General features: G+C 40.1%; 1 protein-coding gene across 2 annotated transcripts in view; it reads right to left on the bottom strand.

Moving 5' to 3' along the window:
• Window positions 1–687: 687 nt before the first annotated feature.
• The window catches only part of LOC310963037 (collagen alpha-1(XV) chain-like), a gene marked incomplete at its 5' end in the record, with an annotated part of 65,369 nt that continues 41,898 nt past the window's right edge, over window positions 688–24,158 (bottom strand). For both annotated transcript variants that reach the window (XM_083935682.1, XM_083935681.1), the window contains 39 exons: window positions 688–2,305; window positions 2,391–2,506; window positions 2,607–2,804; window positions 3,198–3,260; window positions 3,384–3,431; window positions 4,050–4,178; window positions 4,285–4,358; window positions 4,523–4,676; window positions 4,759–4,851; window positions 5,107–5,132; window positions 5,534–5,602; window positions 5,811–5,838; window positions 6,517–6,558; window positions 6,658–6,717; window positions 6,997–7,053; window positions 7,980–8,033; window positions 8,155–8,190; window positions 8,381–8,464; window positions 8,620–8,682; window positions 8,894–8,959; window positions 10,429–10,512; window positions 10,631–10,666; window positions 11,787–11,849; window positions 12,337–12,381; window positions 13,279–13,314; window positions 13,450–13,491; window positions 13,655–13,780; window positions 14,010–14,045; window positions 14,505–14,558; window positions 15,707–15,841; window positions 16,122–16,172; window positions 17,748–17,828; window positions 17,917–17,979; window positions 18,235–18,261; window positions 18,412–18,600; window positions 19,046–19,089; window positions 19,470–19,605; window positions 21,162–21,254; window positions 22,738–22,812. In XM_083935682.1, coding sequence (XP_083791808.1) covers window positions 2,104–2,305; window positions 2,391–2,506; window positions 2,607–2,804; window positions 3,198–3,260; window positions 3,384–3,431; window positions 4,050–4,178; window positions 4,285–4,358; window positions 4,523–4,676; window positions 4,759–4,851; window positions 5,107–5,132; window positions 5,534–5,602; window positions 5,811–5,838; window positions 6,517–6,558; window positions 6,658–6,717; window positions 6,997–7,053; window positions 7,980–8,033; window positions 8,155–8,190; window positions 8,381–8,464; window positions 8,620–8,682; window positions 8,894–8,959; window positions 10,429–10,512; window positions 10,631–10,666; window positions 11,787–11,849; window positions 12,337–12,381; window positions 13,279–13,314; window positions 13,450–13,491; window positions 13,655–13,780; window positions 14,010–14,045; window positions 14,505–14,558; window positions 15,707–15,841; window positions 16,122–16,172; window positions 17,748–17,828; window positions 17,917–17,979; window positions 18,235–18,261; window positions 18,412–18,600; window positions 19,046–19,089; window positions 19,470–19,605; window positions 21,162–21,254; window positions 22,738–22,812 — 3,078 coding nt within the window. In that variant the 3' untranslated portion in view covers window positions 688–2,103. The remainder of the gene's footprint in view (window positions 2,306–2,390; window positions 2,507–2,606; window positions 2,805–3,197; window positions 3,261–3,383; window positions 3,432–4,049; window positions 4,179–4,284; window positions 4,359–4,522; window positions 4,677–4,758; window positions 4,852–5,106; window positions 5,133–5,533; window positions 5,603–5,810; window positions 5,839–6,516; window positions 6,559–6,657; window positions 6,718–6,996; window positions 7,054–7,979; window positions 8,034–8,154; window positions 8,191–8,380; window positions 8,465–8,619; window positions 8,683–8,893; window positions 8,960–10,428; window positions 10,513–10,630; window positions 10,667–11,786; window positions 11,850–12,336; window positions 12,382–13,278; window positions 13,315–13,449; window positions 13,492–13,654; window positions 13,781–14,009; window positions 14,046–14,504; window positions 14,559–15,706; window positions 15,842–16,121; window positions 16,173–17,747; window positions 17,829–17,916; window positions 17,980–18,234; window positions 18,262–18,411; window positions 18,601–19,045; window positions 19,090–19,469; window positions 19,606–21,161; window positions 21,255–22,737; window positions 22,813–24,158) is intronic.

Here is a 24,158-nt window from a genome sequence, read left to right as displayed (position 1 = left end):
TGTTGTCTAAGTAAAGTAAAAGCACGCTGCAGGATACTGCTCTACTATCATGTACTCAGTGGGGAACAAGCTGAGAGACACTTTGTGGATATTTGTTGCTTTCCATGACAGACCTTTGGAATGAAAATGTGTTTGAAGAGCTTTATTTGGACACTGTTTAAAAAACCTTTAACCTTGAGGACAATGACTCACAGGTGTACAGTACAGTATAATACTAATGTTACAGTGTCTTTAGCACTAGTATGCTACAAACTGTTATTTCTATGAACCCAGATTTTCTACCGTAAAAGGTACACCACTGGTAGTTTCCTGGGCTATATTTTAGCTCATCACAGCTCATCACCTCTGTATACGGTATGTTGGCCACTGAGTGACACAAAATTGTAAAATACCAAAGAAAGGTTTGATACAATTTGAATATGGTGCTATAACATGTCCATCAGAGAGGACAAACATCTTTACCTTTCAACTATACAATGCCCTGCTCAGATCACACTCACATTTGCCCCCCGGGGACAAATAACGTTTTTTGAATTGAATTGAATTGAATTGAATTTCTATAACTAACTAAGCACCAGAACTGATTTTTTTGGGCCACTTTGAGACAGCGGAACAAACTGTAAGCTGTTATCTTACAGTCAGATGTATTTTGTGCACTGAAATGAAAATGAAACAAACGGCTTATGAAAAGAGAAAACTTTATTCAACAAAAGCAAAAATATTTATACAAAAACGTGACTTCTCCCCTTGGAATTAATTTTTTCTGGTATTTATTTTTTCCATATGAAAAAATATTTGGCTTGTTTCAATTGTATATGCTAATTTAGTTTCGACTGTCGACTTTCTCCAGAACTCTAGAAACATAAAAAAAAACCTGTACAAAAAAACAAGAATAAGAGTCAAAAAGTGAGAAAAATACAGTCATTTGACAAAAAACAAACGATAAATTACATTCTTAAATTTAATCATCTGATTTCATGTTATGTGCTGTGACGGTATAAATAAATCATTGAATTTAAATTAAATAGCCTATTGAGAGAAAGAGCTGCTAAGATGTGAGATCACCAAGATGTATGAGAAGCTACAACACAAACATGTTCAAAGATGAAAATGTCTAACTAGAAAATAGTTTTTAAAATAAAGTACAGTGCATCAGAAATGACTTTGGTGGCAACACTGGTTGTCTGGTCTGCCCACTGCTGTATGGGGGACTATCTAAGTTATGGAAACAAATTTTCTTTCCTTAAAATAGTTCTACAGATCTCTAAAACTCTCCATGACAACCTGTAAACAAAACAATGTAGTAGCTTTATGCTTCCATCACAAAAGTCTTTGGAAAATCTAACATTTGTAAAATAAAAAAAAAATTAAAAAAACAACTGCCACATTTCAGGACAGCTGCAGATTCCTGCAGCCGCTGCAGTCTTCAGTCTCTTGAACAACAAAGAGACAATAAACTTGAAAAAGAGACGTCTTATCCTCAACACACCTCAGCGACTATGTGGGGGAAAAAAACGTTTGTGTTACTTTATGTTTGATTCTTGTAGAGTGACACAGTGTGTCTTGCAAATAAGTCAACTCTCCTTGAATAAAGGTTAAAGGTGCTGTGTGTTTTAACACTAACAGATCATTACCACAATCTCTTTGAGAAGTTAGCATTATACTGCTGTTGAGGAGACTTGTAGCCTCCATAAGTCTCCTTGTTGAATCTAACATTATGTGCCGTCAGGTTGACAATAAGGAGATCTTCTGGATTTCTTCACAACATAAAGGGGCGTTCCTTAAAGGTGCAAATTTAATCCACTAATTGATTCCAGTTCCAGAGTGTAGCATCAACTTCAAGTTACTTCCGGGATCATATCTTGTTTGCTGTCAACAGTTTAATGCCTCTTAACAATGTTCTCGTCATCAAATGTGTATTTATATCTTCTTTGTGAAAGAAAGGGTAGAAAATGTGGTCCAAACAAATGCTGCACGTAGCGCCGAAGATGTGCTGAAAATGACGCCCTTTTCCAGGAAAGACACTCAAATGTTTTCCCCGAGTGTTTAATATTTCAGTGGCTGGGGTGGGTTCCTTGGTGGAGTGGTATAGGGGGCCGGGTTTTAAAGGTTTTTGTGGGTCTCGATGCAAAGAACGATGTACTGGTTGGAACAGCTCCGTGTCTGCTGGCCCAGGAGCAGACCTGAGGTCAGGCTCGATGACTGGCCCGTGACAGACATATGGTCCGCTCGCCACGTCTCACAGTGTTTGTCCACCACTCTGACGCCCCTGCTGTTGGAGCCGTGCCAGATACTCTTCTGAGGCCTGACAGACAGGTGACAGAATATTAACATTACAGAAAATATCAAAACAACAACAGACACACAAACAAACAATCAAGTTTACTGACCAGAAGGGGTCAGCTAAAACATCCCGGCCGTCAAAGGAGTAGATCGGTATCCTTGCATCCATCGCCCCCCCGTCGCCGTTGAAAATTGACCGCCAGTTCCTAAACATCACGTCTCCCTAAAAGAAAACACACAGGGAGTTAGATGCAGCCAGAAGTTCTTTGTCTGTGATAAAAGCAACAAAAAAGTCACAAAAAAAAGCAAGGGAGCAGACTCACCCTGAGGTTGGTAACTGGCAGAGTTTCCCGGAAACCAGGATAGACCACGTGGACCAGGTCTTGCCTGTGGGAAGAAATGAAGGCGCGATAGTTGGGAGGCAAACCCATCGCTTTGGCCTGCTCATAACACATCCGGTCGGCTGTGTCCAGCCCCATCATGTCGCCCGAGTGTGGCTGGTTTAAGGCCACCAGGTTGAGCTGGAGGGAGAGGAAACAACGGACCGCTGTTAGTCCACTGAAGGATACAAGCAGAGTCCTGTATATCATTCTTAACAGTGAAACAACACCTTGGCGTCTTAAGCGGCCTCTAAAAGGGTCAGTCTGCACTAAAAACAAATCAACACGCTCTACATTGTCTCAGCATTTTGATCATAGATGCCCACAAACAAACAAATCAGGAGTCAAATAAAGAGAACTATGTTGTGAAAACCATGTAAAATTTTGAAGGTCCTTAATTCTTCAAAAAAGCAACAATTAATAGATAATATTTCGCAGGAACCCCTCTACTATTGCAAAAAACAATCAGTATTCAATATTCCAATGTAAAGAGTCAAATCAAGTGAGTCACATTATTTAAAATAAAACACTCACCCTTTCGTTAACTAAGCGTACTCTTTCCATCGTGTCTCCTCTTATCTGATATCCAACTCGGGGCTAAAGGATTAATAGAAAATGTTTTAAATGGATAAAAACTGCATTTAAATAAATAAATCACTTAAATAATAAATAAATGGCATTTTTTTACAGAACAAAAGCCATAAAATAAGCAATAAATACCTCATCTTGTGGAATAATGTTATTGGAGAGGTAGATCAAACTTCCAAGCTGTGGAGACAAAACACTGTAAATCCGATGCAATATGTTGTGTCATTTGAGCTCTACTACCAACCAGTGGTTTTATTTGTGATGATAAAAAAAAACACACTCCTAAAGTTACACTGGTTGGTTGATTAATAATTGATCGTCTCCTGAAATACAGAAACCAAATGTCCTTCAGAAATGTTTCCAGTAACCAGCGGTGATGCTGGAGTGAATAAGACAAAAATCAGACTAAAAAGAAACTGCAGCACTGGTTCTTTAAAGGAAGTATTTTCCAGTGAATGGATTCAGACGTCACGTCTCAAAGGCAAATCAGAAAATTCACTCAGTGCTTTGCTGACCATGAAAACGACCAATTAATAAGCAGAAAGGCAATTAAACTGCGGTTACACCGTTTTATTTGCTACAGCAGTCCAGCCCTGACCTACACGCATATGATTCTAAAGGGCACACCTCTGGGGTCGTTTCCAGCTTCTGTATGCTGCAGCTGCATCTAGACTATTCCATCAGTTATGTGAACATGTGATGCTTCTAAACTATGTTCAGTATTGATGTCATTGCATATATTTAGTACAGCGATTTAATGTCAAACCGAAAAACTATGAAACTAGCCCAAGTCAGTACCTGAATCTCTTTCCAACCCTGGGAGACCTTGAGGAAGAGACTTCCTGTTGTTGTGACGTACGCCAGAGTTCCCTCTGCATCCCTGGCGGTGAGCTGCATCATACTGTCACGGGTCGCAAATGTTTTCAGCTGAAAAACAAATGAACAAACACTGAAACTTGTGTGTGTAATGATGCAATTGCTGGTGTTATCATTTATACTGCAGTTTAACAACAGGGCCAAAAGAAACACTCACAGATGCTGCGTTACCCGAAGGTCCAGGAGGTCCAGCTGGTCCTGGAGGTCCAGGGGGGCCGGCAATGGTCAAAGCTACCATAACAAAAATGACAACACCTTTCACACCAGCTCATTATGACTAGTTATTTACCTCCTCAGCTACAACAACTGAGACCATTTCGGTACAGGGGACATTTTACTGTAGTATGTAGTATTTGGGGAATATGTCTGACATATGTATGACTGATGAACTGTACCTGAACCATATCTTAAAGGCGACCCAGAGAGTCCTGGAGGCCCAGGTGGCCCAGGAGGACCAACTGATCCTGGTCTGCCATAGCCTGGGATACCCGGTGAACCTGGCACCCCAGGGGGGCCTGGTGGGCCTTGCACTGACTCTCCTTTGGGTCCCTGAAATGTGTCAGGAGCAAGTTATCATTTGCTTTGGTCACAAAGATAACACAGTATGTGTATGCATGGAGTCTTGACTCACAACAAGTCCTGGTCTCCCAGGGATACCTGGTTGCCCGGGCAACGCTGCATCCCCCTTGTCTCCTTTCTCCCCTTTAATGCCCTGGTCCCCCCCCTGTCATGAAATGCACAGGCAAAGACACAGACACAGACACACCCACACACCCACACCCACACACACACACACACACACACACACACACACACACACACACACACACAAACACACACACACACACACACACACACACACACACACACACAAACACACAGACATACACACACACATACCTGAAGGTGAGTCTGAGGGCACATAAAGCGAGCAGGTCGCCAAACTAAATTTGAAAAAGTACTTCCATATGAAACTTACCCAGCCTCCCCTGGGAAGAAATGAGGCTGGAACAGAGAAAAGGGAGGAGCGAGTTAGAATGAGTGTTGAAATAATGATAATAAATTGTAACAACAATGTTACAAGACTACAAGATTCTGGTAGGGACACTTGATACTTGATAGTTTTCCTCATAGTTTCTGAGATAAAGCCATTTCTTACCATACTATATATTTTTTTGCACATGACAAAATTGACTAATGGGAAAAACTGTAGTCAAAGCTCAAAGACTGAATATAGTTTGATAATAACTATCTACCTACTACCTACTTTTCCTTTAATTATGGATCTTTTCTCTTTGATGGTATTTAAAGACATTTACTGTATTTATCATACATTATATTATATTATCTTTACATTAGAGAGCGGTTATCTGTTGATTTGAGTTACTGTTGACGGGTTGACTCACTTGGTGGTGCTGGCATCCCAGGAAGACCTCTCTCTCCCTTTTCTCCTTTTAGTCCCGTCTGGCAGTTACCTAGGAGACAAGAGACAAACTCAAGTTAATTGCTTCTCCTTACATTTGACCTGTTTAATTGACTTGTTTTGTTATTATTAATATTATTTTAATTATTATTTCTGTATTGTTAATATCCTGTAAAGTATTCTGTAAAATCTATATTTAAGTGTTTTTGATAAAAGCAGTTAACACTTCATTTATGGCAAACAGAAGAGACCAAACCTACCAACTGCAATGGTCCCATTAGGATTAAGCTGAAATAATGGAGCACAAACATATTACCAGCAGTCAGTCATGACTGAATTTGAAATCACACATTAATATCAGATTCATTAGCCGAGTAAGGAAACATATATTCCATTCCATTATCAGATATAAAGTCATCCAATCTGGGCTGTTAACGATCAACGTGCAAAACATGCAGATTTTTTTTGTGCATAGGATCTCAGTGCTACCTCATTTCTGTATTGGCAATGAGCCTTCACCTTTCCAGACTGGACATGCAGCATGCAGGAATATTTTAGAACCATCCTGGAATAACTCTGAGTGATACAAGACGAGGCAGTACCAGTGTTACACACAGCAACGTGCACTTTATTTGTATTGAAGAGGGGAGATGTGTGAAAGAAACAGATCATAAAAGTGAGTTTGTGACTGTGAGAAATGTCTGAATGGGTTAATTAGATACACAAAATATATTATGAGATTGTGCAGGAAACTAATGTTCACTGAAGATGGACAGACATTTAGGATGCAGCTCTAGAAAAAGACCTAGAAATAGTAGTTCAATCTGAAACATGCATCGTAGCATCTTTTATAAAAGATTTGATTTGCCATTGGAAACCAATAACTGTTGATTTAAAAAAAGTTCACAAGCACAGGCTGTAATAAACGGTTTCATCAGCCATATGGTTGCACAGATGGAGACTTACAGCCATTTTGCAGTGGGGTCTGGGAGGGATAGGGAACACAGTCTTCAGAAACCGGAGAGAGGAGAGAAGACAGTGAGCACATCAATAAAACATGTGAGGATTGAGATAAAAATGTGTGTTGATGAACACATTCGGGCTTACTCCTTTGGCGCAGTTGAATATTCCTGTGCGGCCCGGAGGCCCAGGAGGGCCAGGAGCTCCCTGAGAAGAGCAACGGAAGAAGATAAATAAAAGCAATAAAATAAAAGAAAGAGAGAAGGGTGAGCTGTTTCGACAATTATAAATATACAGTGACTAAAAGTGTAAACGTGGATGATATAAAACTAAAAGTAACAACATGAAACTAGCACAAATCCATCAAATTGTACAACTCAATCACGACAGGTTTCATTTGCAGTTTCTCGACAACTGTACTATTTGACACACAAACTTCTACAGTCTTTCCACATGCTCTTATTTCAGCTCAGGTGTGTGACTCACGGGCAGGCCTGCAGAGTCCCCCCTCTCTCCTTTTGGGCCCATCAGGCCTGGACGACCCTACATACACACACACACACACACACACACACACACACACACACACACACACACACACACACACACACACACACACACACACACACATACACACACATACACACACATACACACACATACACACAAACACACACACACACACACACACACACACACACACACACACACACACACACACACACACACACACACACACACACACACACACCAAAGCATCTAAGTTACAACACTACAACAAGTTAAATTGGATTTTTCCTTGTATGATTACCACAGGGACATTTGGACATTGGGTTTTTGTTGACTGAACTAATCCCTATCCAACAGCAGGTGTATTGAACTTAAACTATGGGCTGAGAATGAGGCTCAGGATTTTTTGGGGCCAATAATCGTTTTTAGAGTGGAAAAAGTACCGATTACCAATATGGCAGGTGATGCAGTTAATGTTTGAGCTGGAATGAAAATAGACCTTTTCCATGAGGATTGTGGACCAATATCCCCCCAATTTTACATTTACATTATCAACCAATTATAGAAATAATAAAGATGAAATAAATACAGTAGCTAAGTAAACATCATCTTCAGTACCTGTCCACTGCTGACCATTAAAATAAAGAATAAAAATAAATAAAAATAAAATAAATAGCTATATGACACTATTTCTAAATCACCCCAAGAGTTATTTTCTGGATTATATGTTCTGTACAAAAGGTTTTCATACAGTATCAGGACATATCAGGAAACATTTACGCAGATACAGTTAGATGTGCATAAGTCGATATATGATAATATTGGCTGACCAATATATTGGTGCGGCTCGAGTTAAGAAGGTGTTTTTCACAGGAGGAGTCAAAGCATTTTCACGTGAAAGGAACATATGTACATGTCTGTTTTAATCAGGTTGGAAATGCTTGGGGAGTGGTGCTTACAGGTCTTCCAGGAAAACCAAATTCTCCTTTGGGCCCTGATGGTCCGACAGGCCCCTGTTGAGAACAGAACAAAGTGACTGAGAGTATTTCTTAAATTCATTCATAGCACCTTCCTCCATAGCAGTGACAACACTTGGAGTTAATGGTGCTTTTGTTGCTTGCTGCCAACACTTACTGGGATTCCAGTGGGTCCGGGTACACCGTCATCTCCCTGCAAACAGAAACACGCTGATTTACGCTGCTATGTACAGTTCCTTTGAAATTGTGTTCAAAAATCACGCTTATGACAAATTTTTCAATGAGCTGTTCATAAGGCTACTCAAATCCTGAAGAACATGCATACACTAAAACACAATAGTACATGGAAAATGTGGAAAATGAATCAGGAATAACGTTTAAACCTTGACTCCTTTGGGTCCCAGTGCCAGACTGGACGCCATGGCTCCATCTGCTGCGATGACAAATCCTGGCTCACCCCTTTCACCCTGCATGCATAAACACAGGTAAACAAACAAATCAACTGTGTAGAGAAAAACAACACGCATTAAACTGTGTGTTTACTGAACCATAAGGGTACGCATCATGTTTGTTTGTCTGCTTATATATTACATAGTAGAGTAGAGATAAGGCATGCACTTACTTTCAGTCCTGGAGGTCCTTGAACTCCTGGAAAACCACTATCACCCTTTGGACCCCGTGGTCCCTGTAAACATTTAGGAAATAAAAATGACGATAACTCCACATCTAACTGCTGGACAGAGCTTCTGGTGAAGAAGAAAGCTGAAAGCTGAAAGCATTAACTGGAACAAAGGACTGTTTCACTCTGCAGTCACAAAGCAACAACAGCTATCTCACCACACTTTTTTGTCGTTGTCATAATATCAAGATGATTTTTTTTTTTGTCTGATACTCACAGCGGGTCCCTGAGCTTCAAACATCCCTGAGAAGTTGAAGGCACCATCTGTATCGTTAAGTAGAAGCTGGATAAGAGCCAGGAGGAGAAAGAAGAATGACTCGGTGAACACAATCTCTGTGGATACACAATCGGATTAAAAACAGACGGATGATTTTTGTGCTCTTTTTCTTTAAAGGCTCAGTAGGCAGCTTAGGAAAAAAAATAGGCAAAAACTTCGATTATAACATTGGGGATAATGTAAATGAAGTGATGTGAGTGAAGATCAGACCTCTGCATCTCTCCCTGGCTCTGTTTTTCAGCCTGCAAAGAATCGACCCTGTGACGGAAGACTTTGACCAATCACAGAGCAGCTGAGAGAGCGAGCCCTGTGATTGGCTGTTCTACTAAAGCAGATGTGCGCTCACGACTCTTCGGTGGAAACCAAGTCCGCAGCAATGGCCGATGACTGGACAGGAAAGTTCGGGATTCCACAGTTGGAAACAACCGCGTTCAGCGCAAAACAATCTAAGAGGAGGAAGATGGATTCATCAAAAAGGAAGTCTAAAAGAGACTCTGACAACGAACGCAATAAAACGTGTGTTAATATCCGCGTCGCGTTTCAAAGATGGAGAGAAGTTGGGGATAACATTGGTTTGAACTTGAACTGATGGGGTTAGGTTGTGTGGGCTGATTTACCATGGAAACAGCCTCGTCACAGCAGCTACCAATAACACATTGTCGGAGGTTGCTAATTTGTTAGCCTTCTGCTAGCAGTAGCCAGAGACATATGGCTGCTGCTAATATAAGATTAGGTTTATGTTGCTACGTTACAGCCCTGAATCATACTATTCCACCTCAAATGTCTTCACAGACCTACAAGTTTGACAAGAGTCAGAGGAAATTCTCTTCTATAATTTTAACAACCACAATCATGATCTAGATGATTGAAATGAGTGACGCGTGAGCATACGGATACAGGTGAACATATGAGTAAAGTTAGTTCTCCATTTCACTCACCCCAGCCATCTAATTAACTCATTCAGCACTGTTCAGTGTTACCTGAGTATAAATACTATTTACTATCGCTCATGTGTTTAAAAAAAAGGATTTTCTAACCTGTGACTAGGACATTATAGAGGATAACGTAAAAAAAAAAAAAAAGAAGCTTTGTCAAGTTGGTGATTGTGGGAAGGGCTTGGGTCAGAGCTGAGGAGATGATACCTTTTCTAGGTTTCCTGGAAGGAAGTGTCATCAAACCTGGACTCTCCCTTTCAAATGTGCCTGTGAACGCCACTAGGGGCCGCTATCACATGAAACAACAAGAGAAAGCTGACCCCTTCTGCATCAGCACATTTATCACTTATCACTTCAGCACCTCTTCCTTCAGACACACATCCCATCATCTATTTTTTTTTTCTTCTTTCTATGCAGAAAAAAGTACAGCGGTACACATTCCTCCAGAGGCACCATGTTTGTTTACAACTGTGTTCATGGAAACGTTCTGATTAGCTCTATATCTCCCCTCGAAGACTGTTGTTTGTTGATTCTACTTACATCCTGGACATTGATAATGGGTCCTGGTGGTCCAGGTGGTCCTGGAGGGCCAGGTAGACTGAATCCGTCCTGCCCCGCCTCTCCCTGAAAAACAGGATTTAGCCTTTCAGTAAACTGTAGCACAAAATGCTCTAAACTTACAAAAATGTGTTTGTCTGTGTGAGAGTTTGGTCATGTCACATATCCATTCCTCTCTTTTTACCTTTTGTCCTGGATCTCCTTTGTGGCCCTGGGGTCCCTGTAGATGACACAAGACACACATTCTCAAAGTTAAACATTCAGTTAATAGCATTATTTACTGCATATTTTACTACTGTGTCTTTGTATAGTTGAGACGATTAAAAGTTGAAAATTTATATTTTGTAAATAACAAGGACAGTCTATAGATTGTTTTAGGAATTCTGTCCAACAACAGATTGTAGATCAACTTTTACAACCATATTTATTTATTTTGAAGCCATTAGATGCCTCTAGAGCACAGCTGTACACAAGCCCATTCAATCATCAAGGACAAAACACATCCCCTCCAGTTTGAGTCGTTGATGCTAAAGAATCCCCCTCATCAACAAGGCTTTCTTTATCACAAATGCAATTAATGTGATCAGCAAGTCAATTTAAGTATGAGAGTGTAGGCTGAACACCATGGATATAACTGTAGTGACTGTTGTATAACTGATAGATCTTTATTCTGTTACTGTGAATTCTTTATCTTTTGGATGTGTGTTAATATTCCAAAGACAATTCCCCCTCCTCGGCCAGTCACCAGAAGTCACAACCGCTAGTAAAAGGCTACCTAAACACTGCAGGTCTTAATGCACAATTCTGATTTATTGCTCAAATCAGATTTTTTGTTCGGCTGTTCACATTACGTCTTTAAATGTGCCCTCTCTACGCATTGCTGTGTGAACAACTCCTGAAGTGCAGTTGATCATTGATGACATCACGCCACAACAGTGTTTACCGAAACGATCATGGCAATGGCTACTGGTATTTTAGGACTTTATGGTTTAATGCTAAAAACAGTGTGTGGTGGCACACCATCCTTAAACTATACTAAACCTTCACTCTCCCTCCACTGGCCGCCTGCTTGCGACCTGGCTGTTCAGATTGCGGTCGCATTCAAAAAAATGTATCCGATTCAGTACCACATTTAAAAGTGGCCTAATTCTGATTCAAAATGTCAGATTCATGGTGACTTGTGCTGTTCACACTGTCAAAAGCAAATCAGATATAGGTCACATATGAGCGAAAAAATCAGATTCAGGTCCCCTGCAGTGTTAACGGAGCCAAAATCAGTGGGAATTACCTGTAAAAGGTGACATTTGTTCACGTATCTATTAGTCCATCCATTTACTGACCTCTTCCCCTTTTAGTCCCTCCAGTCCTGGAAACCCTGGCGGACCTGTAGCACCTGCATCCCCCTACAGACATCACAAAGAAACATCCATCACTGTTATAAGATAAGCTGTTCTCTTTATTGCATTAGTGGTAAAATGCATTTCCCTAAGCTTCATATTAACACGTAAAAATGACTTGGTTTATGTCTACTTCACACATTTCTTCACACAGTGTTGGTGATGCATTATTAATGTTAAGTCAAAGTTCATATTACAAGATTCACTATGATGTCTTATGATGCTTCATTTCTGCAGGGAGGTAACATGAGGATGTCCGGTCAGATTCAACAACAATTTACGACATGGGAGGTTGTGAACCCGGTCAGTTTCTCTGCTCTCCAGAAATATGTTGCTGCCTAAAGCTGACATCAACCTGTCACATTGCTTTCCCTACAACAGCTGTTTACTGTGACCTTAAAGTTCAAGACATTTACGAAGCTTGTGCCAACAGCTTGTGCTGAGATAACATCTCTATAAGCGTAAAAGAACTTGAACTTGACAGCAGACTCACCTTTTGCCCTGGGTTTCCTGGGGAGCCATTTACACCATCTTTACCCTATGAGAAGGGAAAATATACAGTATGTATGATTCACTATAAACATCTGTGTCAGCGTAAATGTTCATTTCCTGTATGTTTACCCTAGCTTTAATAATAACAATACATGTCTAACCCCACCTTAACATTAAAGGTCTAATATTCTGCTCTTTTTCAGGTTTATACTTGTTTTTGGGTTTCTACTAGAACATGTTTACATACTTAAATGTTCAAAGAACACATTTTTGTTCTCATACTGTCTGTGTGAATATACCTGTATTCACCCTCAGTCTGAAACTCCATTTTAGCGCCTGTCTTTTTAAGACCCCCTCCCTAAAAAGCCCAGTCTGCTCTGATTGGTCAGCGTTTCTGGGACTTCTGCATCTGCACTCTTTGTGTCTCTGCACCGTTAAGATTTCTGTGACATCACAACCGTACAGAAGTCCTGATGGTTCATTTAGACCAAGCCCCCACCACAGCGACTTCCTGGTCGATCCAATAAAGAAGTGCCAAAAACTGCAGTTCTCTGAGTGTCCACTAGGAGCAGGGTTCATAATAGAGCAGTTTCTCATTGACCCCATGTTAAACAGGCCGTTTTCACAGCATTATTAAACCTGTTTAAAGCCTGGTACAAAAAACTATTCTAGTCTGTATGTTTAGGTCATATCTCCATGACAACACTGAGGGGGGTGATTTTTTTGTTATTTCTTTGTGTGTATTTCTTTAAAGACTTAGCATTTTGATACTTTCACAGTATTATACAGCAGATGAACTTGCTTTAAAATAAAATAAAGATCTCACTTTCGACAATATGGGATCTTTAAAACTAAAACCAAGTCTTAACCTGAGTATAATGGCATAACCGGCCTTCAGAGCACAATCTGATTACAGTAATACACAGATACACAAATCTCTCACCTTTGGTCCTTCAAGTCCAGGGAGTCCTGGAGGACCCTGTGTAACAAATACAAATACATTTATCGGTCGTGACATTACACTTAATGATGAAATGATATTATGAAAAAACATGAGAGCTAAGCATTATAGTGCAGAATGCTGTTCATGCTGACACACTAAATGCAGTTTTACCTGAGGAGCAGCTCCACTCTGCAGCCCAGATCCTTCCAAGTCCTAAAACATTTGACAAAAAGAAATTCATAAGGATCAAATTGTGAGTGTCTAAAAAGTTTTCATTTTCAATAAAAAATCCCCTTGCTTTAACAGCACATTTACACTGGCTGACAGCTAGTAGACTGTAAGTAAGCGGGTCATAAGGTAGTATAACAAACCATACCTCAAAGTCCATGAATAAGCCTCTCCCTGGGGGACCCGGAAGCCCAGGTGGACCCCGCGGACCAGGCTGCCCTTCTGGACCCTCTGAGCCAGGTAGACCTGGAAACCCTGCAGGGCCCTGATCTCCCTGAAAGAGATGTGATACAGTCTCTATTCAAACTTATCATGAAATCAGTTAAACCACTCAAGTCAATAAAAGAGTGAGCGTGGAGGGTGACAGAGATATGGATGCTAGATATTGACAAAAGAGAAACAGAGGGGCAATAACAATCTAAAAGTAAAATATAAGTAAGAATACTAATATCAGTAGTCGTGCTTCACTGTCCAGTCATGCAATAACATTAATATGATTTTACCTTTGCTCCTGGTTTCCCGCTTACACCAGGTTCCCCCTGTTAAAAAGATACAATTCAATAAAATCATATAAACTGCAGCAGTCACCATAAAGCAAATGCTGTTCTGGTTTACACAAAAAGTGAGAGCAGCTACTGCGACAGACTTGTTTACACACAAGCCCCTTGGCTTTATTAGTCCGCAGGGTCATCTCATTAAGAGCTGGGCTCTTTGTGTTGGCTTGTTATTTAGTTTGTATGTAAATGTTTTTGCTATCAGAGCAATAAGAGGCCAGCTCAATGGAAATCAGAGTGAGCTCACATAAAAAAGCAGCAAGGCACAAGTCACACAAACAAGTCCTGGTCAGTGTGCTGCACATTCACATAATGTTTTTACTTTTCAAACTGTGCTGGGTTACTGCATGAGTCAGTAGTTTGTAAGAATAGTCCATATTTACAGTATATAGAATATATTGTGATGATGAAACCTATGCTGCAAACTTATATTAATTAGCCCACCTTGTCTCCTTTGTCCCCAGCAGGTCCTGGATCTCCATCTTTACCATCAACTCCCTGCAAAAATAACATGAATATATTTCAGTTTCAGATGTTAGATGCATATACATCTTTCCAGATAAGTTCTACCAATGGTACTTAACTCTGTACATTTACTGCACAGTTTGCATGGGTTATTCAATTGTTGGTAGCATTCATGTTTGAACAAAAAGTGGATATAAATGGGTTAAAGTGAGAGCATATTAAACAAAGCTAATGGTCTCAGAGGGACTAAAGTGAATAAACCTAATATGCAAGAAAACAGCGCTGCAATAAATGTTGTAAACCTCTGAATAGTCCATTCACACAGTTAGTAAAAGCTCCTGACATACTAAAGACAAAAGACACATTTCCCCCAACAGTTGCTGCAGCTCAAACCATGTTCACAAGCTCTTGCAGTAGTTTCTGACAAAGTGATGTTATTGTAGCTCGAGGATATTGGAAAAGGACATGAACTTTTGCTACGTGGGTGGATAAACCTATAAAATGGGCCCTTACTGAGGAGGTGATAAACACACAGACGCTTATGTATGTACTTCATACCTCAACCAATATATGCTTTCACTCTGTCAAAAACACACACATGCATACTATTTTTGCACAAGATAGGGATAGCTCAGATTTTTTGAAGTGTGTCCTCCTGCCTGCTTCTACAATCTGAAGCCATCTACTGTAGGTGACACAATGACAATGGACGAGGACCTATAACAAACACACTTCTAACATCCAGGCTATAATCTTTTAATCAATATAGTAGACAATGGCAGGAAAGCGGTGAATGAACATTGGTCTGGGGGAAATACTGTCTTTTCAATCGCGATGTTAATACCTGACCAGACCCTGAACCAGAGCCAGAACCAGAGCCACTAAACCACTCCTCAATCACCTGAAAACAGAATTTAGGTCAGCAATGCAAGTGCTCTGAGGCCAAAGCTCAGTGAGTGAACTTCAAGAACAAGCTTTCTCTACACACCCCTGCTGTCTTGTTAAATAATTGGTCTTCTAGCAAATTCTACCTTAAATGTAGCTGTGCAGCTAAATTGATTTACTGAAGTACAATACATATGATACATTAGATATCACAAAGGAGTGTATATTTGTGTTTCTCTCTTATTGATGAACGACACATGAAAAATAGGAAAGAAGGAACAGAATGTTTAACTTACAGGCAGTCCAGGTTCACCGTTCTCTCCATCCTTCCCATCTTTCCCAGGAGCCCCAGGTGGTCCCGGAAAGATGTCCTCAGATGAGGCCCCTGGGGGCCCTGGCTGTCCAGGGAGGCCAGGAGGCCCTGGAGGCCCCTGAAGAAACAAGACAACACATCTCAGTCACACAAAGGGGAAAAAAGTTTTAGAAAGCATCTTCTGTGTTCCTCTGCAGCTAACAGGTCAACATTAGTGAGAGACAAAATGCAACAAGGTGACAAAAGCTTGCTTCAAGTGTGTCCGTACAAGAACGAGAAAGACAAGAGGTCACATGAGATAAAGATTCAAGACAAACAAACGTCAACATGGAGCCAGAGAGGACAAAATGAACAGGGTGTCACAAAAATGAGATGGAGAGAAGACAAAGTTCACCTACCCTGATAAGCTCTGCATCACTGTCAAAGTCGTCAAATCCTCCTGACCCCTCCTAATGAACACATAAGATATCCAGAACTCAATTCACCTGTCACAGTGACTGAGATCAGACTGGGACAAATCACTCCATCTGAAGGGTTTCATATAAAAAATGCTACATATTACAGAACACAGTGAAGGATTCAGTATTACTTTCTTGTAAAACATAAATGCTTCAGCCATACAAAGAAGAAAACAATCAGCAGGGCAGGCAAGGGCTGTCTCACACATATTTGTTTTTGAAATCACATTTATAAATATTACTGGTGCCTAAAAACGCCAGTGAACATGATGAAAAGGACAGAAACATCAGAGCACAACTGTAGCAGACAATAAATACGTGTAACTTCAGAAATAAACAAAAACAAGTGAACAGATTTGACTATAAATTAACAGGATTATTTCAAAGCTGCAGTGTCACAACTCTCAGGGTTCCTACGCAGTATGGAAAAATATGGAAAAGTATGGAATTTAATTTGAGTAATTTCCAGGTCTGGAAGTTTGGAAAAAGGGAAAAAGAGTTGGGAAAAATGTTTGCGTAGTTTCCAGACTATTATCCCAATTTCTAAAATAAAATACATTAATATATACAAATGAAAACAAGCTTACTAACACAACACAGCCGACCTGTGGATGACATGAAACTAGTCAACCTGGCTGTAGAATAGTTGGGTTACCATGGTTACGGTTCACCAGGTGACTGCCATTCTCATTATTTAATTTTTTCCATATGTCGTCTACATTAGTTTCATGATTTATTTTTATTTATTTACAGTATGTTTACGTCATCTTAAGTGTTTTCTTCTGTATTTCCTGGTTAATTATCCATCTCTACTGTTCCTGTCTGTAGAGTTACAGGTTCACTTATTCATTTAATTCTCCATCTCTACTGTTCCTGTCAGTAGAGTTACAGGTTCACTTATTCATTTAATTCTCCATCTCTACTGTTCCTGTCTGTAGAGTTACAGGTTCACAGTTAGTAATTTAATTCTCCATCTCTACTGTTCCTGTCTGTAGAGTTACAGGTTCACAGTTATTCATTTAATTATCCATCTCTACTGTTACTGTCTGTAGAGTTACAGGTTCACTTATTCATTTAATTATCCATCTCTACTGTTCCTGTCTGTAGAGTTACAGGTTCAGTTATTAATTGAATTAGCATTAGCATTAGCATTTTAGCATTTAGCTTGAAAAAAATGCTTTGCGTTGAACATGTCTCTGTTTGGAGTTCATTCACTTATATGAGCTACAGTACGTAGGTAAAAATGTCATGTAATCATTTGGCAACATAATGGCCTACATAAGTCAGAATTTAACATACATGTTAAAAGATAGATTTTAAAACCAATTATTTACATATAAGCATCTAACAACTGGTATTCAGATGTTTAATATTGACTGAAAATCCTTCAAGAAGTCTGGAAATGGAAAATGTGTAGGAACCCTGAACTCCACATGTTAAATTCACACATCAATGATTAGAATGAAGCTTTATCATCACAATGTTCTGAATCCAGTGACGACAATAAACTGCAGTACACCAGATTTTACTAGGACCAAAAAAAAAGGTTAAAAGGTTGTAGCCTACCAGGAAGATGGAAGACTTGCTTGGTCGACCTGCAGGTCCAGGAGGGCCAGGAGGACCTGGCAGTCCAACACCAGGATCACCCTGAGGGAGACAGCAGTGGGCTGTTTATGTGTTTGTTTCTACATTTAGTCATTAATGAATTTAAGTATTAAAGAGGGGTATTGTTTACTTTTTCTCCCATAAGACCAGGCTCTCCCGGCAGTCCTGGGAAACCTGGAACCCCAGTTGCTCCCTGAGAAAAAGACAGTTATAGCTGAACTCAGTGCTAAAAGACATAACTTCATCTGTGACCCCAATATAGTGCCTTAAGTGACTAACTGTAATGAGCTGGATCAGCAGTCTGTATCAGCTTATTAAAGTGTTGCTCTCTAAACTAGTACCTGTATGTTGAAAATGGGCACATTCCTGCATCACTTTTCTCCAGAGACACTAAAAAAGTGAACCTATAAATCTAAAGGCTGTCCTTTAAAAAATGACTTTTACTTACTGGGAAACCAGTTTCACCTTTGCTTCCCTGGAGAAAAGACAACAATAGAAAAACAATCCATCATTTTATCTTCGGACCCATCGGACTGACCGTAACAGGATAATGTGCTAAATTATTCTTATGATGTTCTGTAGTTGAGTATTTTGATTACTGCAAAAACCCACAGACAAAACTCACAGGCAGTCCATCTTTCCCAGAAACTCCAGGTGGTCCTGAAGGTCCCTGTGGTCCTTGTGGACCCCGGGGTCCTGGCTCCCCTCCCTCCCCCTCTCCTGAGGCTTGTCCTGGAGGGCCGGGTGGTCCTGGGGGACCGGACAGACCTGGCTCACCCGGCTCCCCTTTCTGTCCTGGAGACACCTGGAGGGACTGAACGTTGAATAAACTCCGTGAGTGATTTATTTATCATTGGTTTACTGCAATAACTGGAATCAAACAACATCAGCCTTAGGCAGAGGAAGTAGTTTTGTCTCAGCAAAGGGAGCCAATGAGCAGTTGTTTGCGCATCATTTTAACAAACAAAATTCCATAATCATAATGTTGGCGATTTCAGCTTTATTTATGAGCTTGATTTTAAAATGGGGCAAATATGGAGTCTTAAGTTGTTAGGGAAATTGGTATGTTACCCTTTGAAGGACTTGACTCCAGGGACTGATATATTCTTACCTGTTACTGCTCTGACACAGAATAGAGCAGTTATTCATTTATGTTGAACATTACTGCACAACAACACTGATACGTGTTATTTTAAAATCTTCTGTGCTTCACATCAATGTCATCATCTTCTAAATTATGGAAAAAAATCACTACTTACAGTGTCAAATATGGAGGCCGGAGTAGCTGTGGGAAATAATTTCACTGTAACAAAGACACAGAATTAGCACATTAACAATAATTTCACACTAAAGGAAGATGGCACTTTATGAGCATTATTTGAAAAGGTTGACAGACTGGTAACATATATGATCTATTAAGATATGAAACATAACTTTAGTGAAAGTCAGAGGACAGAAAAACAGACAGAGAAGGCTACTACTTTACTCCTCTAGCACCATCTGCTGGATACTTTGGGAAGTACACCACAGGAGGAGCAGCCTTCATTATGCACTACAGCATCACTTCTATGTCAGCACACACATGTACACTTAATGCTAGTGTGCATGTGTGTGACAAAGGATTAGATGCATGTTTTGCATGAATATAATAATATAAAAATAAGATTTATGTTTGGGTATTACCTTGTACTGTGGTCATCTCCACCTCCTGTCCAGAAGTCTCCTCCATGTCTTCATCATCAACATCTCCTCTTAGTGACATCTCCGTGGGGGGAGCCTGGACTGGGGTGCTGTGAGTGGGGTCCATAACTGGGAGGGGCTGAAAGAAAAACATAAGGTGAAAAAAGAATCCCATTTTGCCAGGGCTTGGGTTTAGCCATTCAGCATGTTTTTTTTTTTTGTTTTTTTAATGTAAATATTGCACAGAAAATGCTGAGAAGGTGAACAAGCCTAGCACGTGTACATAGTTTGACTTTTAATGTATTCATAAACAAAGTTGCTCAGTGAAAAAAAGCAAATAGAACGTGTGCTGTAGATGGTCGGAAATGTTTTCTCTCAGATCAGATCCAACTCCAGCATCAGACTTCATGAAACATTCCACACATTACGTCCAGCAACATTATTTCTGCATTATCTGCAGTGTTGATAAAAAGCATTAGATTTGTTGAATGTCTTCTAACTGTGCATATGTGGCATATGTGTGAGCAGACTGGATAAGAGCTGTCACACATCTTGAAAACACCCCATGCTTCCACACTTCCTAATCTTAGTGACAGCAGCAGGGGCAGGCCAACAACCAAAGTAGCAAACTCCTTAAAAGTAAAGGACAGTACAGGGGTACAGTAACTGAAAAAACACTCTTGTAACTTGCCCCCACCTCAAGCACAGTCCAAAATAATATTACTTTAGTAGAATTTTGATAAAAAGAGATGAAATAGTGGCTTTGGTACTGCTGTTAAACTGAGGTACACTGTTTATTTTTAGCGTTGCTGGGAAAAAAAATACATAATAAGATTTCATCATATTGTAATTCTAGTGTTCTGAAAAAAAAACAAGACTTCTGCACTTCTTCTTAAGAGATAGAGCGAGAGAGAGAGATAGGGACAGTCTCCTGACATTTTGTTGCCATTTTCCTGTGATTAAGGTAAAGTGAATTCATTGATTTATCCTGAAAGCAAGAATTCACTTATTGGCTTACCTGCAGACAGTTTGATGAGAAGACAGTACCGTTTCATGTAAGTTTCATGTTTGAACTTAAATATGAATCTGGAGCCAGCAGACAATTAGTTTAGCCTGAAGACATGAGCAGGAAGCAGCTAGCGTCTAAAGTCCTCAAGTTCAAATATATCACATTATATTTTATATTGTTTGTCGTTTTAGTGACAGACAATAAGTGCCTTCAATGTGTTATTTTTTTCTTTCTTCTTTATATTTCTGTTTATTATGTAAATTATGTCGAGACGCGCTTTGTTGAGAGCAGTGGGAACGAGTGATTGACGCAGCTGCAGCAGTGCTGTAAGACTGCATGTTTTCCTCCTCTCTTCTCTTTGCTCTCGCTTGGGGAAAGAACTCCCTTTCACTGAGATCAGATCCCAATGCAAGCAAAATCTGATCTCAAAGTGTACAGACTTGTCAGCTTTTCTGCTCAGCAAAGGTTATCGGCACCAATCTTCTCATCGAACTCCACACAAGCAGCAAAAAGGACAAACTTCCTGAAATGTGGAACTATTTTTTGAAGTGAAATCATCTAGTACACTTCCGAGCCCTTCCCCTGTATTTCTTTTTTCAGAGAGCATAGATTTACCACCAGGCCAGAAAGGATAAGAGCATTTTTTTCTAGTCCAAATCAAGATAGTGTGGTGTGTAAGTACACACCATGGTGTATACTCTCTCCTCCACAATCTTCTTCACTTCATCTGTTCCCTCAATGTCTTCATAAGCATCATCACCACTTCCGTACCCAGAGGCCTGGAGAGAACATGAGAGCAGGGAAAAGGCATCAGAAGATAAACATGGAGGAAGACAGAAATGATTAAATGATCTGTATCCGAGTTCAGGGTGCAGAATGAGACAAATGGATGAGGAAACAAGCAAAAAATGCAGTTTCCCCTCAACTAATGAAAACATTTGGTTCCCACAGTCTCTTTACACTCTATAAAACTAAAAAAAACTAGATGTCAAAAGTGATTAATGCTCTCAACAATGTAGAAGAAGAGGAACCTAAAATATATGTATGGCTTTATTTATTTTCAGCACATCCAAATACTGGACTGCTGATTTGTACTGCCAATATGAAATGTTTATCCTTGATATCAGTACATCAAGAGAGATTGTTCTTTTGGTCTATGACATGTCAGAAAATGGTGAAAAGTGTGGATCAGTGTTTCTCAAAGTAAAAGATGAAGTCTTCAAATGTCCACAACTCAAAGATATTTAGTTTAGTGTCATATAGGAGGAAAGCAAGCAGAAAATATTCACATTCAAGAAACTGCAATCAGTGAATTTGGACTTTTTCTTTCTGAAATGAATCAAACCGGTTCATCAATTATCAAAATAGCTGATGATTAATTTAATAGGTGACAACCAATCAATAAATGTGGGTTATGGTTAGTTCGACCCCAGCATCAATAGAGGTGTCTAACGTGAGCTAGTTAAGCAGTGTTAGATTAGCTGACATTATTTTTTCACTGTGTTAAGCTAGGCAGCCGCATGCTGTTCATTGTGAAATTGACAAGTTTGAACCAAAACTTTGCGCGCTGTTGCTGTTGGGAATAAAGTCCCCTCTGTTAATATTCATGATCTGCACACCCAGAGAATCAGCCAGGGGCGCTCTTCATAAGGTTTGTGTAGTTTGCATCCAGATTTTTTTCCAAACTTAAAATCTCCCACTGCTGTTGGAGCAGCAGATAATTGCACAGTTCTTATCGACTTCCTAGACATCGTTGTCAAAAGTAATGCTGCATAAAAAGTACAGGTAAAAGTAAAAATGGTTCACTTCTAATAACAGCTCCCATTCAAGTGTGCGCATACTGGAGGGAGAAGCCACCGTAGTAATGGCGGTGCCACTACATGGTGAAACACACAAAAGGCTCGCCGGATTCGTCTTTTAATAGCCAAAATATTTCTTTCAGGCCCATCAAGCTCTTCCACACCAAACTGAGAAAACCATTCCTTTATGGACCTGGCTTTTTGCACGGACGCATTGTCTAAAATACCAATGTATGCTGTAGCTCTAATATTTCCTTTAATTGGAATCAAGAGGACCAATTACACAAAACAATGTAGATAAGGCTGTCCACATACTTTTGTCCATATTGTTTACTGTATGGCACTTTCTCCACCAGCAGAGGGAGGACGAGTTCCACGTTTGGGCTGCTGAGGCTGTGTGTTCTGACACGCAACAGGAACTTCACGTCTTTCAGTATGTTTGGGTGTTTTAATGCACACTCACATAAGGATCGTCCTCCTCACACTGGTCATCTGGGGCCGTGGGATCTGACTTGAGCACCAGCTGCTGGATGGAGCCCTGGAGAGAGAGAGAGAGAGAGAGAGAGACAGAGGAGTGGAAGAAGAAGAGAGTCCGTGTTATCTTGCGTGGTAATTTAGTTTCACTCTGTGTCATTAAATTTTATTAAAGCTTAGCGTACATTTCCCACACAACAGCATTCTGTCGCTGTCTTTCAACATCTATCCCTCCCTCCATCATTAACAAACACACTATCCAGCTGCACTGCACACAGTAACACGCACACTCAAATGGACATTAGCAAACATCTGGCCGAGAAACGGAATCATTCAAACTGTCGGCCCTCAAAAGACCCTCTCAGCATCAGTCTAAAATCATCATGTTAAAGTACAGATATTTGAACTCTTCTACGTTTTGTGCTTTACACTCAAATCACCAACAGGTTTAGGTTAATGGTAACATCTACTTTGGGTCATTGTCTATCTCTAATAATCTTTGGCTTTTGTAAAGTAGTAAAGTACAGTGAGGTTTCCCAAAAAAATAGAAAGCCGTGTTTAAAAATGTCAGATCATCTTTGAGCCTTGTACCAGCTGCTGGACATCATGTCTGTGCCAACACTTTGACACTTCACTGCAACACTTTAGCAGCGCTGATGTCTGTATTGTAATCTTAAACAGGCTAAGATGAATGGGTGGATGCTCATTCATACAGAAGCCATGAGCAAGTGCATTCATTTCTGTCTGTAGTCGATTAATAACCGTTCCGAACCCGACAGGTATTCTGTTTTTTATGTCCAAACCCAACTTGAGCTTCATGCAGTTAATGTAAGCTGAAGCACAGTTTGTTACTTGAATATTTTACAGCCTGAAGGGTATTGCATTCATGCACCGCCACGTAGGCTAGAAGACAAACCCCAGCAAGGTCCATTGTTTTTATTTATATAAACACTTTATTTCAACTAAAAAGGACTCAAAACATGTCAGGTAGGCCCAACAAAAAGAGGGTTGGGCTAACCTAATAATGAAGCCAGAGTTGGTTTGAGAGTGGGGGCCTGAGTGAATAAGAGGGAGATTCAGAACAGGTGTGAGAGTGGAATATACTGTGGAGACGTGTTTGTGAGTGCTGCAACGGAAGAGGATCGCTGAGCTTATGTTTTCAAGTTATTGTCCATGTGTAGTCAATTTTTTCACTCTGTTATTATTATTGTTACACACAACCAAAGGCCCAAAATACACACAGGGACTCAAACCATCAAGCCTACAGTTCACTGCCAAGTCACCTATGGACTGAGCTACTAGCAAGTTATCACAAAGAGTTTTTAAACCCTTTATGCAACTGTTGTGTGCCAATGAAAAAGCCCCACTTCATCTGAAATCAAGAAAAGTATGTTTTTCCAATTATTTAGT

This window comes from Echiichthys vipera, assembly GCF_963691815.1.
Source record: "Echiichthys vipera genome assembly, chromosome: 21".
Classification (NCBI taxonomy): Eukaryota; Metazoa; Chordata; class Actinopteri; order Perciformes; family Trachinidae; genus Echiichthys; species Echiichthys vipera.
Note: the sequence above shows the minus strand (reverse complement) of the source record. Positions and strands in the feature narration are given on the sequence as shown.